General features: G+C 43.8%; 1 protein-coding gene across 1 annotated transcript in view; it reads left to right on the forward strand.

Moving 5' to 3' along the window:
- The window catches only part of ACADL (acyl-CoA dehydrogenase long chain), a 650,248-nt gene that overhangs the window by 394,251 nt on the left and 241,879 nt on the right, over nucleotides 1-14,118 (forward strand). Inside the window, exon 8 of the mRNA XM_085648595.1 lies at nucleotides 13,568-13,681. Within this exon, the coding sequence (XP_085504721.1) occupies nucleotides 13,568-13,681 (114 nt within the window). The remainder of the gene's footprint in view (nucleotides 1-13,567; nucleotides 13,682-14,118) is intronic.

Below are 14,118 nucleotides of genomic sequence, written 5' to 3' on the forward strand. Positions count from 1 at the left end.
CCAGGACTGACATAATTTCCCCACAGAGTATGTAGTTACTGTATGTGACGACTCAAACTGGGGGTCCACGCGATCTTGAGTATACCCCGGTTTCAGTCCTAGAAAACGACGTTGACAGGTATCAGAACTGCTTTGCCAAATTAACCATCCCTCACTATTAAATTTCGAAATATTGAAAGACGAATTGGAAACCAATAACCGCAAAGCAGGAAGGGACAGATCTGTGTGATTATACCAATTTGGGTAAGCACCCAGATCCGGCACAGAAGGCGAATTTAGTTTTTTAGAAGTGGCCAATCCGAAACAGGTGGTTTGGAAGATGGTTGCATTTAAAAACAACATATGATTTGGTACTAGACAGGCACGGTGTAAAGCTTCAGTTCCCTGAACCTGCCACGGTTTGGAACCCCAAACCGACTTAAGATCAATAGTAGCCTTCCATAGATCATAACCTTTGATTGACAACTCATCCATAAAGGACTTAGAATATAGCAATTTGGTGTGTGTCAGTCTAACCTTGGAGGCAGACTCAGGCTTAACTTTAAAATAAAAGGATGCCGGGGCCGAAACACAGAAATCAGTAAAATAAGTAAACTTATCAACTAACGTATGTGAACTGCCAAACGAGGGGGTTGGACAATGTTCCCATTGGGTAAAATTTACAAAATTTCTAAACGAATTCGATTTATGCAGGAAGTGATTGCCATAATGTTGAAAACAATACTGTTCCGCATAATTAGCCGCATTTTCATACAAATCCTCAGCATCAAAGGCGGCATAATATTTTAAATCTGAAAACAGTGCTTCAATGGCGTGTACATCCCAATCATCAGAACGTATGTTCTGTTTAACCACATCACCCATAGAAACACGAAATACATTAGGCACATTAATGACCTCTGTAGGCCCATGAATTTGAAATTTAACTGCATCCCATGCGATTCCATCCATGACGGGCCAGGCAGTAATATTCACAAAAGTCTGGTCCCTTTTCATGATGTGGGATGAGGAGTGGGGGGCCAAAGTTCCATTGATAAGTCTAATTGTCGATCTCTCTTTGAGATAATGGCCATCCACCAAACGGAAGAAAACTACAACAAATCCAATGGACATGAACAAAAAAATACTAAAAAGCATCAACCAGATGTATGTCCAAGGGGCTATCAAAAAATGTTTCTTAAACCAGCTTACAAAAACAGCAATGTTTGATGGGGGAGTTGAGGGCAAAGAGTTAGTGTCAAAGGAAAAACGGGACTGGCCAAGTGCTGTAGATTGTAAAACAGGCGAAGGTCCACGTGTAGGATAAGCATACTCAGTCTCTTCGGGCAAACCACCAGCCGGTGGTATCAGCAAGGGATCAGTAACTGAATGCATCTCGATTGCAACATCAGACAAGGTGGTAGAAGCAGGAACCATCATTGAATTTCTTTGCATTGTCTGGCATGAAACTGCCGGAGTCATACTAAGAAGTATCGGCCACTCGCTGAAGTTTGACATTGTCAATAGAGATGTACCTGTTTTCTTTGCGACCAGGAAGTGGAGGTAAAATGACTGTTCTTGTACCCTGCACTCCAAGCACTGGAACGGGTGCACGATAAGAGGGGCCGAACTCCTTCTTGTTCTCCACCTTCTCACGGACCAGATCACAAACTCGGGGTAGCCAGCCGACTACCGGAATCTGAACCTCAGCTTCAGACGTGGAGGGCAAATGTTCTTTCGAAAGAGAGTCTCTGGCTTCTTGTAGAGTCTGCAAAACAGCACAGTGATCATCTACGTCAAAGGGTGCGGTCGACGCCGCAATGTCTAGACCATCAAGGTCTGGAACAAACATTCTGATTCCGAAGAGCATCATGTACGGGGTCCGCCCACCCAGAGACCTTCTAGGGAGATTATTTAGTGCACGTTGGACGTTATACAAATGGGCTAGCCAGTTCCGGCCCGTGCCTAAAACACGTGCTGTCAATGATTGCTTTAAGTCACGGTTCATTCGCTCCACCACACTATTACCCTTAGGTCGGTAGGGAGACGAAAATTTGACAAGGAACCCCAAATTTTTCATAGCCTCCTTGTAAGCCTTAGAGGCGAACGCAGGGCCCTGATCAGAATGGAAGGTACCACACGCAAAAGTTCCCACAAAGACACGCAAATCCCTGATGACAGTCCGCGAGTCAGCACTCCTTTGTGGCCATACCCATAGAAAACGTGTGCACGAATCCACTGCAACCAAGATGTACTTGTACGCAGTATCAGAAGAAAAAGGACCGCAGTGATCTAAATAAACACAACCAAATGGCTTATTAGAGATGTACAGCTGTGTCTGTGGTGGGCGCGCAACAGTAGAAGGTTTAATCTGTTGGCAAATGTCACAATCAAGAACATAAGCGCGCGCTTGTTTATATAAACCAAACCACCAGTAACGTTGTTGTAGCAGAGATATTGTAGCTGACACACCGGCGTGGGCTGACGCCAACCCCTCGTGCGCAGCCAAGATCAGTGCTGGTCTGCACTGTACGGGAGAGGCAGGCCGAGAGCCCTGTTTCTGTTGCTGCTGCTTTCCCTGTTGTTTAACCTGCCATTTTTGTTTAGGAAAAAAGGGCCGTTCGTCCTTACCAGACGTTTCCGCCTTACCCTGCTGTTTTAGATCGGGATTCTTTATTACAGGCTTAACTCCTAAAGAGCTACGACCCAAATCCCGATATGCCTCTGCGATTATTTTCGCAAATTCCTGCGGTTTGTCCTCCTCAGCAACTCGTTTCAGTTCATTACGAACCTGGAAATGCAAAGCATCACCCTTCAGGTTACCAATTATCATGGTAGCCACCAGGTCAAATTGCCCGAGGAGCCGCATCCCTAACTCTATCGCAGACTCCGCACCATGGTTCTCTTGAACTCTTTTGATAACGGAGGGCAGCTGCAACATAGACGGAGTGCCAAAGCACTGCGCGTACGTCGCTGCAAAGACCTTGCCCCAATTTACACAATCATCAATGTGGGGGACCAAGTCCTTAGGCAAACTAATGGTGAGGATCCTGTGTTTCTCCACAGGAGTAGTATTCGGGTAAACCGCTTCTATTTGGTCAAATTTTTCAGCAAGCCAAAAGGGGAAATCATCCCTAGTTTGGGGGCGCTTGCCCATAACAGAATTAACCATAACAGGACTAATGACCACCGCGTGATGATCAGTAGGCTGTCCCGCAACAGCAGGTGCCCCCGCCTGCATATTGCGCGACACATACTGCACTAACGCCCTATATACCGTAATGAGGGCAGTGTGTAGTACACGCAACTCAGCCACCGTCACCGTGAGGTAACGGGGATGAGGCGTAAATCCGGCTAGTACCGGCCAAGTGGCCCCTGCAATTGATAAAGGGCCCATTCTCGGCGGTATAACCACATGGGGAAGGGCGCCATTAAACCAAATATGGTGCTGCCAAGCAGATATTGGTATTTCCTGTGTCCTATACGGCGTATAGTTCGCCGGCACTGCAGCGGCAGTGTAAGAATGAAAGGTGTCATCATCCCCCACCGCTGGAATCGTCACCCAAGAGTAGAACAACTCATAGGGATGAGCCGCATCGGCTCCCACTACAAAGATGACGTTCATACCAGTGTCCGGTACCCCATACTGCGTCAAATGACGTTTCACAGCCGCACGGCTGTGCGCCGCAATCTCCACCGACATTAGGACAACACACACTTGAAACTATCAGTAGCACAAGGGTTCAATAACCTTTTTAATTATCAAGCTTGAAAGAACCTATATCAATAGACCTAGGTAGGTTTTAAATCCGTCAGACTTGTTATCCGGAAACAAGAATGAGGGTGTTGTGGACAAACGCGAGCACTACTAAGGCGTTTCAACTCATAGACCAAACGTTAGGTGCGCCATGTTGCAGGGATTCTGCTTATACACAGAACTATGCGTAGAACCCCAGGACCTCAGTGAGTTGTGGTGTACCAGAAACTCACCTCAGAACCCAGAACCCAGTATCCGGCTAGCATAAGTGTCCCATTCGTTATCCGAGATTTAGCTCGGCGGTCCCAATGAAAAGACAACCCAGAACACGCGACTCAGTACATACTCAGGAATGGTGGGAATCGGAAATACCTGTTCGTATATTATTCTCACATCAGTCCACAACAAGAATCAACAGAGACACAGTGAAAATAAAAAGTTTATTTTTATAGACCACGTGTCCTAATATGCAGTACTTTGGCTAATACAAGCAGACAAATGATTAAAATCAAAACCATCAACATAGTTACAATTCCATAGAATATAAAAGGGGTGATCATGTTATAATGACAGTGGATACTACCACTTTCCCTTTACTAAGAAGCTAATATTATTATTAGTCTAACAGAAGGTCTCTTAGGCTTGAATAGGGGACCCCATACCTCAAAGATCAGCTTAGTGAAATCACATCACAGGAGCATCAGGAGTCTTCTCGCAGGAAGGCTCGTCTTCGGTCTGAATAATAAACATGATGTCCGTGATATTAAAAGCACCAACTTTCAGGTATGTGCAGCTGCTCGTGTGTTATGACTAAATAGTGGGTCGATCAACCTAGAGTGGAAAACATGCATTGTCTAACAACTCAGACTGTTTGTCACATCGTGTGCAGACCAAGGTCGCTTCGCAGAGCTCGGGATGGTAACAACAGATTGCTCTCGTGTGAGGCAAAACTCGAGTCAGCAGTTCGTTTAAGCAATAACATGTGAACGCAGTGTCGTGTGCAAAAGCAGCAAGATGGCTTTCCAACTTCTGACGTGGTTATGCTAACTTAACAATGTATGTACGTATTAAGGGAGTCCTTACTACACTAGACAGGGGTCCCCACTCTAAATAATATTTTTTATTCTATATATAGAGCCCCTGTTGCAGGCAGTCCATGCTTCCTTTCGAATCCTCTGGGTTCTCAACCAAGATAGCGTTATATGCGGACTATTTAATCGTATATACAACCATCCCAGAACTTTCCATACCTACACAGGCTACACTTTAAGTTTTTGGGGAACTATCTGGCTACTCAATAAATAAGGATAAAACTGAGGTTATCGCATGGCTCAGTGTACGTTCTATACACCGCCTCAGAGGCCAGATTAGGTACTGGGTGTCCTGGTAACACTCAAGTTCGATGAGCTCCTGAGGAAAAATCTGGCCAAAGTCAGTAAGGAAATTGAAAGGCTGTTAAGGAGAAGAGAGAGTTTACCACTTGGTATCTATGGAAGAGTAAGCATCATTAAGATGATGAATCTTCCTAAAGTGAGCTTCCTGTTTAAAACTGTACCACTGTCATTCCCTGCAAGCAGATTAGGAAACTACAAGGAAGGGTATCCAGTTTCATTTGGATGTCCAAAGGTGCAAGGATTTCCTGGAAAAAACTTAGGGGGAAGCTAAATCATTGGGTTTTTGTTCTTGTCAGACTTTCGGATATATTGTTATGCCTTTCAAATGATAAACATTAGGCTTTTAGCTAGGACACCTGATAAATCCCATTTAGGACATATGTACACAGCTATGTTAATGCATCTGAGCTTTGAGAAGTTTTTGAACAAGTTAGGTGACCCGAAATTCTTTAAGCGAGGCAGATTAAAAGTTTTCCCCACAGGACTCAAAGTATGGGTGTATTTGAGGAGACTCTTGCGGATCCACTATTCTACTGATATGACACCTATTTGGGACTCCCCTGGAACCCCAGACTGGCTAAGTGACAAACGTAGTCATCCACTATAGAATTAATGATTTAGCAACCTGAGAGAATTGAGGGATGGTGAAGCCCTCATCGCTTGGCATGCACTCTGGACACTAACTGAGGGGGGAGTCTCCAAATTAAAAATTTTCAGCTATGCTTTTGCGGGTCGGCACGGGGTTTAGCAAAGATTAACCACTGGGAACATGAGTGCCTTTTTTAGACTAATCGCAAATCAAGAAAGAAGTATCCTTATGGTACTGGGATATGGTAGCAGCAGAAGACAAGAAGCCTACAGACGCTCATCAGATATGGGAGAAGGACTCGCTGGAGGAGGCTGGAAAAAACGTATATCAAGTATCCTTGAACTTCCATTATAATACAGTAAAGTCTGCACCATTACAATGGAATCACCGTTTCACACTCCATAGGGCCAACTGGACACCCGTGAGACTGACCAAATTTACTAGAGAGACATCAGGATGCAAGGGGAGCATTTGGTATGAGGGGATGATAAGCATGTGTTTAAGGATTGTCTGATCTTATGCCTTGTGGGAGTCAAAGTCAAGGAAAGCCATTCTTTAATATTGTTTGGGATTGTTACAATGGCGAACAAATGGACTAAGAATCAAAAGAGACTACTGTTCTTTTTGATGTTGATAGCCAGGAGGGAAAACTGTAAAAGATAAATCTTACCTAAGCCCCCAACATGATGAGAATGGATCACCTCAGTAAGTTATGTCTGCCAACTACACTTAACCTTTAACAATAAAGATGTTGGAGGACTGGCACCCTTTTGTGACATAGCAAAGGAACCGAAAAAGTCCAATGATTACTTAAAAGCTCTGCTGAGACGAGGTTGGGTTATCGCGAAAGTAAGAATTATTCAGCAAGACATGCAGCCAGTTCTCTGGGATGGAGACATTAAGCCCATCCATAGGAGGTCAGACTTGGGCATAAAAACTGATCGCGGAATGAGGACAAAAAAAGAAACAACTCCAGCTCCCCTTATAACAAGTTGAGCGTTTGGTGCCGACACCACCAGAAAAACTGGACCTTTTTTAGACCCTTGAAATTCTATAGAGGGAAGCCCAATTGTTGTTTTTTCCCCTCATAGAAAACGGTAATACTTTGAGACTAGTTGGATCTTTAAAGGCTGGTAACTAAGAATGGTGAAAATGATGAAAATGATTGTAGAGCACTCAATTACCCTAAAGTTTCTAGCTCTAGGGAATTAAAATGAGTAGATCTACCTAAAGCCATACATGGAACAATTGGAAGAATTAAGTTGAGTCTTAACAAAGATAATGCCGACAAGGCAGTCTGTTCCAGTATTTGAATGCTAGACATAACAAGCATTTGCAATGCAAAAGGTCTCGGATTTGCAAGCGTTAGAGCTATTGGCGTTGTAAATGACAATGTTTTTTGACCTACGTGTTTTGGTTTGGAGTGGGTATATGTGGTGTGAAGTGGAATTATGTGGGTAGGATTGGGACTGTATGGCTTGGAATAGGGTGGTGTGCAGTGGAATGATGTGGTATGGTGAATAGATAGGGGTGAGAGCTGCAGAGAATAGACAGAAAGAAAGGAAGAGAGATAGGTATAGGTAGCTTGTGCCCGAAGTGGTGAATGAAATTCATACAGAGAAGCAGAAAGTTTGTGTTTAGAAAGAGAGAAATGAGGGGAGAGCAGGCCACAGACATATAACAAGCATTGGCATAGCCAATAGGTCTCGCTTTTGGGACCTTATAAGTACTTAGTTATGCAGCGCAATATCCTTGGTGCAACAACATCAACTGTTGCATGGCTAAACACTTATTAGGTCCCAAAGGCGAGACCTATTGGCTATGCCAATGCTTGTTTAAATAATGTGTGCACATCTCGAGGACGAAAGGGTAGCGGCACCGGCCGAGAATATAGCTTCATTACATGTAAGTGTTTCTTTAGCGCTGTTGGGAATGGGGAGCATTTTAGCGCTAGACGCGTGTTAACAGACCGATCCATCTTCTAGGATTTGAAAAGTACAGTTGGTAGGGACGGCCAAACTTGGAAAACAAACTCCTTGTTTTTGTGAGCACATTCCACTGTTTTGTGCCATCCGATAGAACGTAGGCTTCGAGTTCTGAAAAATGTTCACGCGCGCTTTCGTGGTACGCATCCCGGTTCGGCCGGGAGTTTGCGCGAGACAGACCAACCTGTTCACGTTCTGATGCCCACGAATTTTTATTTTATTGTATTGTACTGCTCATTTAAGGTAAGCCGAGTAATGCTTTTCATGGATACCTATATCTATTCCACTGATACGAGGCCGTGCTTCCTGACAAACACTTTCCCCTAAGGAAAAGAACCTTTGCGTGTCTGAAAAAGATCTGAAGAAAAAATGCAGCGCCAAGAAGCCGGCGTTTTGATGTGAAGTGCTCCTTAGAGACATAATAAACTGACACCTACCACGAGACAGCGGGAGATCTCGTTCAGCTCCAAAGCAAATCTGGGAATTACTGACCCACTAAAGAACACTCATATAGCACTCTTAACGTCCATTTTGGCCTCTAGGCGCTGATGACCTAACGCGCTTCCGGCCCCAAGGGTTTTAAGCTTTGAACATAGATACGTGTTTTGAGGGTGAGACAACAACGTGTAACGTCTTGATGCAAATGTATGGAATACAAGAATAGCATCTAAAGCTGTCTCTTGTGTGCAGATTGAAGGGCGGTTTTTGCAAGGAGAGACATGCGTAAATGTGCTGGGGCGCTTTGAAGTTCAAACCGATACCACAATGGAGTCCGTTTATGTAACTAGGCTGTCGATGGACGCCCGTGACATGCAAAGGAAGTTGTGACTGTGGCATTCCTCAATAGAACGCAGCAGGGACATAGAATAATCTGCTGTTATTATAACTGTTAGAAATGTTAGCCTGCGAATATGACATGCCGATTTTGTTCTGTTCCTTCATTGGGAACTGCACTGGACCTTTTCAAGCACTGATTATGAGTGGAGTGGAGTAATGGGTATTTACCTCGCACAATAAATGCCGACATTGTGGCATTTGATGTTTACCAAGTGATCGCGACCGGGAGTTGAGTGTACGGGGTGCAGCGAAAGTGATCGCGACCGGGAGTTGTGTGCCCGCGCGCAAAAAGGAAATAGGAATCATTGCGGCACCGGCGCTTTAGTTTGAAAATTAAAAGTAAAGCGCTGGTGCCGCGATTAGAGCAAAAGTAAAGAAATAGAAGTTTTTTTCTATTTCTTTACTTTTGCGAAAGTGAAAGACTGCTGGCGGCCGGCTGCGCGCGTGCACGCTCACGTGAACGCAAGCGCTAGGCCAGCCAGCAGCACTTTGAAAACTCATCTATAAAATGTCTCTCCGAGCAGCGCATGCGCGCTGACTCAGTGAGACCTAAAAAAGGAGCACCTGTGTAAGTGGAAGACACCCCAAGAAGAGGAGGAGACCGTGGGTTTGAGAAACGGAAACCTTAAAAAGGCAAGAGAAAGAAACTGTGCTCAAAGATCTAAAGTAATCCACATATAAGGGATGGGAGAGTGTAAGAGAAAAAGGGACAAGTGTGAGAGGCACTCACGGGTGTGGGGCGATAGGTGGACTACTGCACAGTGCAAGAAGGCATAGGAAGGTAGCATGTGTGAGGAGGCAGTATAGAGAGGGAGTGTGATGTAGAAATGAGAGGAGCAGTGGGATTGCGAGATAAGGGGCTAGTGGCAGTGTGAGGGAGAGATGAGAGGGTCAGTGGTTGTGTGGGGTAGATGACAGGGTTGGTGGAAGTGCGAGTGAGAGATGGGTTGTATTGGAATTGTTTGTTGTGGAATTGTGTGGGGTGGAATTTTGTGGTTTGGTGTGGAGTTGTGTAGCAGAAATATGTGGCATGGTGTGCTGTGGAATTATATGGATAGTAATTAAATGGTATTAAGTGTACTGGAATTATGTAGAGTGAGATTGTGTGTTATGGAGTTAATTATGCATATTGGTATTGTGTGCTGTGGAGTGGCATGTGTAGTTGAATTATGTGATGTGCTGATAAATTTCGTGGCATGATGTGGAAATGTGTGGTGTGGATTGGAGGTATGTGGTGTGTTGTGGGTTTGTGTTGTGTAGTTGAAAATATTGTGTGGAATTATGTGGTGTGTATTGGAACTGTTTGGAGTTAAATTGTGTGGCCTAGCACCTGTGTGGCTTTGAGTGAAATTATGCTTATTGGAATTATTTGTCATGGTGTGGAGTGCATTTATGTTGATTGCTGGTATGCAGCATAGAGTGGATTTATATTGGGTGTATTTATGTTGTATTGAGTAGAGTGCAATTATATGGAATGTAATTATGTGACACTGAGTGATGTAACTATGTTGTGTGGTGCAGAACTCTGTGGCATTGACATCTGTGATTATGTGTGATGGTTTGAAGTGGTATTATGTGGCATGGTGTGGAGTGGTATTATGTGGTGTGGCTTTATGTGGCATGTTGCAAAGTTTAATGTATTTTGTGCAATGCCAATAGGTTTCATATTTGCAAGAGTTAGAACTATTCTTGTAGAATTATGTAGTTTGGTATTATTTGTGGAATTGTGTGGTGAGGAAATGTGGAGTGGATGTGTGCAGTGGCATTATATTGATAGTGATTATGTGGTTTTGAATGTACAGGAATTATGTGGAGTGGGATTGTTTGTTGGAAAGACTGGAACAGGGCAGTCCTTTCAATGTATGCTCACTCTGGTGTTCAGGCAATGGGAGTGCATTTTATACGAAGAAGGCCATGTTGCAGTGTGCTGGGGGACGTGGGAAGTCAGTGAACAGCTATGCAGATCAGGACATGACTGACTGTGAATGTGAAAGCAAGGCTCAACTCTTATGTAGAGTAGCCATACAGCACAGCATAGTCCCCTCTCTGTATACAAGTTAGCACAGTGTACTGTAAGCTTGTGGTTTGTAGGACAGTGGCCACAGCACAGTCCTGCTGTTGTATGCCTGTCAGAGCCACGCCCTACTCCTAGTGTGCAGGGCTGTGGGCAGTAATTTATCACATGTGACTCGCCCAATTACTCACTCTCGATGTACAAAATAAGTAGCTAGGGGGCGACAAAGACACCTGCATGTAATCACAGTCTGCTGCCGCCCTGAGTGTAGGCGCACGTGCAGCCTGGACCGCCATCCACCGTTTTAAAAACAAAAACAGGACTGCTGTGGGAGAGACGGAGCAAGCGAGGCCACAGGCGGAAAGTTAATGGGCACAAAAGCTAAACAAGTTCTCCCAAAAGAACACAAAAGCAATGCAAGCTTAAGAAAACAGTAGTTGGCCGCTGCTCTTGTGAGGAAAAACGGACCTGAGGGATTGCTGCCTGAACCAGTTAGGAGGCAGCAAATAAGAGGGACACTGAATTGAACCAGCCAGGAGCGGGACGCAGGAGCAAAGTCCTTTACTACAGCAGGTCTTGCAGATAGCGCATGCACGCTGTAGGCTCGACCTAAAAATGTGCTGTAGCTCTCGTTACCCGCACACAGTCTCAGTGAGCCTACTTTTGACAAACAGAAATGAGATCCTTATGTCTTGGGTGGGTCCTGCTTTTATGGGTGGTGGCCTCCTGTGATATCAAGGCGACCTTTGACCCGTTTTTGTCTTCTTTGCTAGAGCCAATAGGGTATTGAGCAGACACATCATATTTAACAGGAATCGGCGTTTCTCTGTGACTGGTACCTCTAATCCATTGACTCAGATCTGTTTACAAATACTAGTGAGCTTGACAAGTCCTGAACCTATCTGAGAACAAATACTAATGTGAAGGATAATATTGACCATAAGCCCAATGTTATTTTAAAACTTGGTGTGGAAATGCTCTAAACATGCATGTGCTCATATGTCAGCAAATTCTAGTTTTTATGTGTGCATCTGAATTTTAAATGCCCTATAATGCAGTATCTTGGGTTCTAAACCCTGTCATCTCCTAGAGCAAGCCTTGACTGTTTGACTCCAGAATCGATGGAGAGGCCAAAGGCATCTATTTGGAGTGCAGTAGTACTGGGACACACTTGGTAGTTAGCAGTAACCACACAGGATACTGGCAAGTAAACACTTGCTTCCCTTGGACATCAGGGAAAGACATCACACTTGCACACAATTCTGTAAAAGTGGAATATACTTTATTTTCTGCTTCACTCCAGGAACCTTTCTATTTTGTTCCATCCTACTACCACAAATCTTGGAGTATTGTTTGACTGAAGGGTGCAATAATTCACTCCATGGCCTTCCAATTCCAGTTCAAAAAGCTAGACGTTAGAAGTTGATCTTTCATTCTGTAACACTAAATCTCTAATGCACAACACCTGTAATGAGAAAGATGGATTAATGAACCACCCTGGATTGTTGGCCTCCCAAAGTAGGACTTCGTTAGTTCATTGGTTGGCTGACAGCAGCAAACGACCACAGGCACTATCCTGGCTGTCTGACGTGAACCTAGATGGTTTCTCTAATTAGCTGAGTGACGATGCAAAATCAATTGAATTGACCCTCGATGCAGACCTCCCCCTCAAACAATGTCTCAAAGATGGGCAAACAGCATGGTACGAATCATCCTTCCTTTAAAAAGGGGATTCCTTCCTCCAGGTAGCTGAGTTCAGAACAGTAGTGCGGGCCCTGGTGCTCTCCTGCCTAGATATAGGCAACGTTCTTGCTTCCCTGATATCACCCAGGTACCTCTGAAAGGCATCCTACACATTAAGGTGTTTAAATTCGACCACATCACCCAGTGCTGAAGAAACTACACTGCCCCCTACAAGCCCTTCAGGCCCACGTTATTTTCTAGAAGCTCTAAATCACAAGGCCATCACAAATAACTCAATATACCTTGCAAAGAAACGATCGACCTCCGGTTGACTGAGTCATATAAGCAGACAAGAGATTGGCATAATAGAGACAAAGAACTGTCGGAAAGAATAAAAAAGCACAACACCCAGGTTCTGAAACAAATATCCAAATCGCCATGAAAGCTGCTGTGAGCTTCCTGCAGTTTAGAAAAATACTGAAGACGCTTCCGCTTCAAAGCATTAACATCCCACACCCCTGGGCCTCACTTGTTATCTTCTTGTAAATTACAGATATTCTGTGCTTCGTTGCTTCCCATCTATATCTTTTTTTGGCTCAACAAGCTTTTTGCCATTTGACAAAGCAGTAAACTTTAAACACAAGTATTTTTTATTCTCCCTCTAACTTTCATCACCTTGTCAACGACAGGCAGACTGCTTATCTGCTAGTAACAGAGCTCAATCTCAACTTCTCACAATCATTTTCAAGGAAGGCTAGCAAACATTCCTCGCTCGACCTTTCAATCTCGTTATTCTCCTACTTTGAATACTGCATTTGGCTAACCTTCAGCTCCACTTGTCTTTGCTGGAATCACCTACTCACTATTAAGTGTTCACATCTTTCAGTTACCTCTGGGCGCTTTCACAGCTGATAACAGGGCCATCCCTGCCTTTGAAGTTTTCTTGAAATCCTGTTTACACAAACTTGAGACTTTAGCGATTGAGCTCTACACAGCAATTTGCCTGTAGTCTATGATGATGTGCTTCCAGGTCACATCTTCTCTTCCTAACTATCCAATAGTAATGTGTGTTCATGTAAATCACTCCCAGTTTTTGGTAATTGTGTCTTAGCTTCCGTTTGTAGGATCACACTTTCAATGGTAAATGTACTCACCCAAACTATTAATGTCCTGTGTGTTAATTGACGTCAAGGAATGTAAAGTGTTTCCGTTGGAGACGATCTCGATCTGAACATACGTAGATCGAGATGTAGGTTAGTGGATGTAGAATATCTATATTTATAAGATGTTCAATTACCCTTGCTAAATATTTTAATTCTCTTCCTATAGGAAAGACTTTTGATTGCTGATATGGCGATTGCCAGTTGCGAGTTCATGTTTGAGGAAACCAGGAACTATGTGAAACAGAGGAAGGCTTTTGACAAAACCATTGCTCATTTACAGGTAAGCAACAATCTAATATCTAAGCAATCACTGATGTGTTTGCTTCTTATCATAAGAAAGCCAGCTTTATTAAAGTATTTATGATTGGTTGGAACGACTCCGACCAGTTACATTTGACTCGCAATCAACTTCATGAATGATCAAGATCACTTTTAACCTAATGAAAGTGAAAAAAAGAAATGAATAAAACACCTGCCACAACCTTGGTACTAAATCCAGTGTCTGGAGGGAGTGGGCAGGAGGTGGAATAAGTAATATTGTGATATTACATACATTACCAGTATTATGCCAGTTATTACAGTTGGCTACACACCACTGTGTTAGAATGACCACAAATGTCAGTTCTCACTATCATGCATGTTTATATTTTCCCCACTGATTGTTTTTCCGTGTTCTCATTCGGACCATTGCTCAATAATCTTAAGAGCATATAAAAT

The sequence above is a fragment of the Triturus cristatus genome, chromosome 3_2 (genome assembly GCF_964204655.1).
Source record: "Triturus cristatus chromosome 3_2, aTriCri1.1, whole genome shotgun sequence".
Taxonomy (NCBI): Eukaryota; Metazoa; Chordata; class Amphibia; order Caudata; family Salamandridae; genus Triturus; species Triturus cristatus.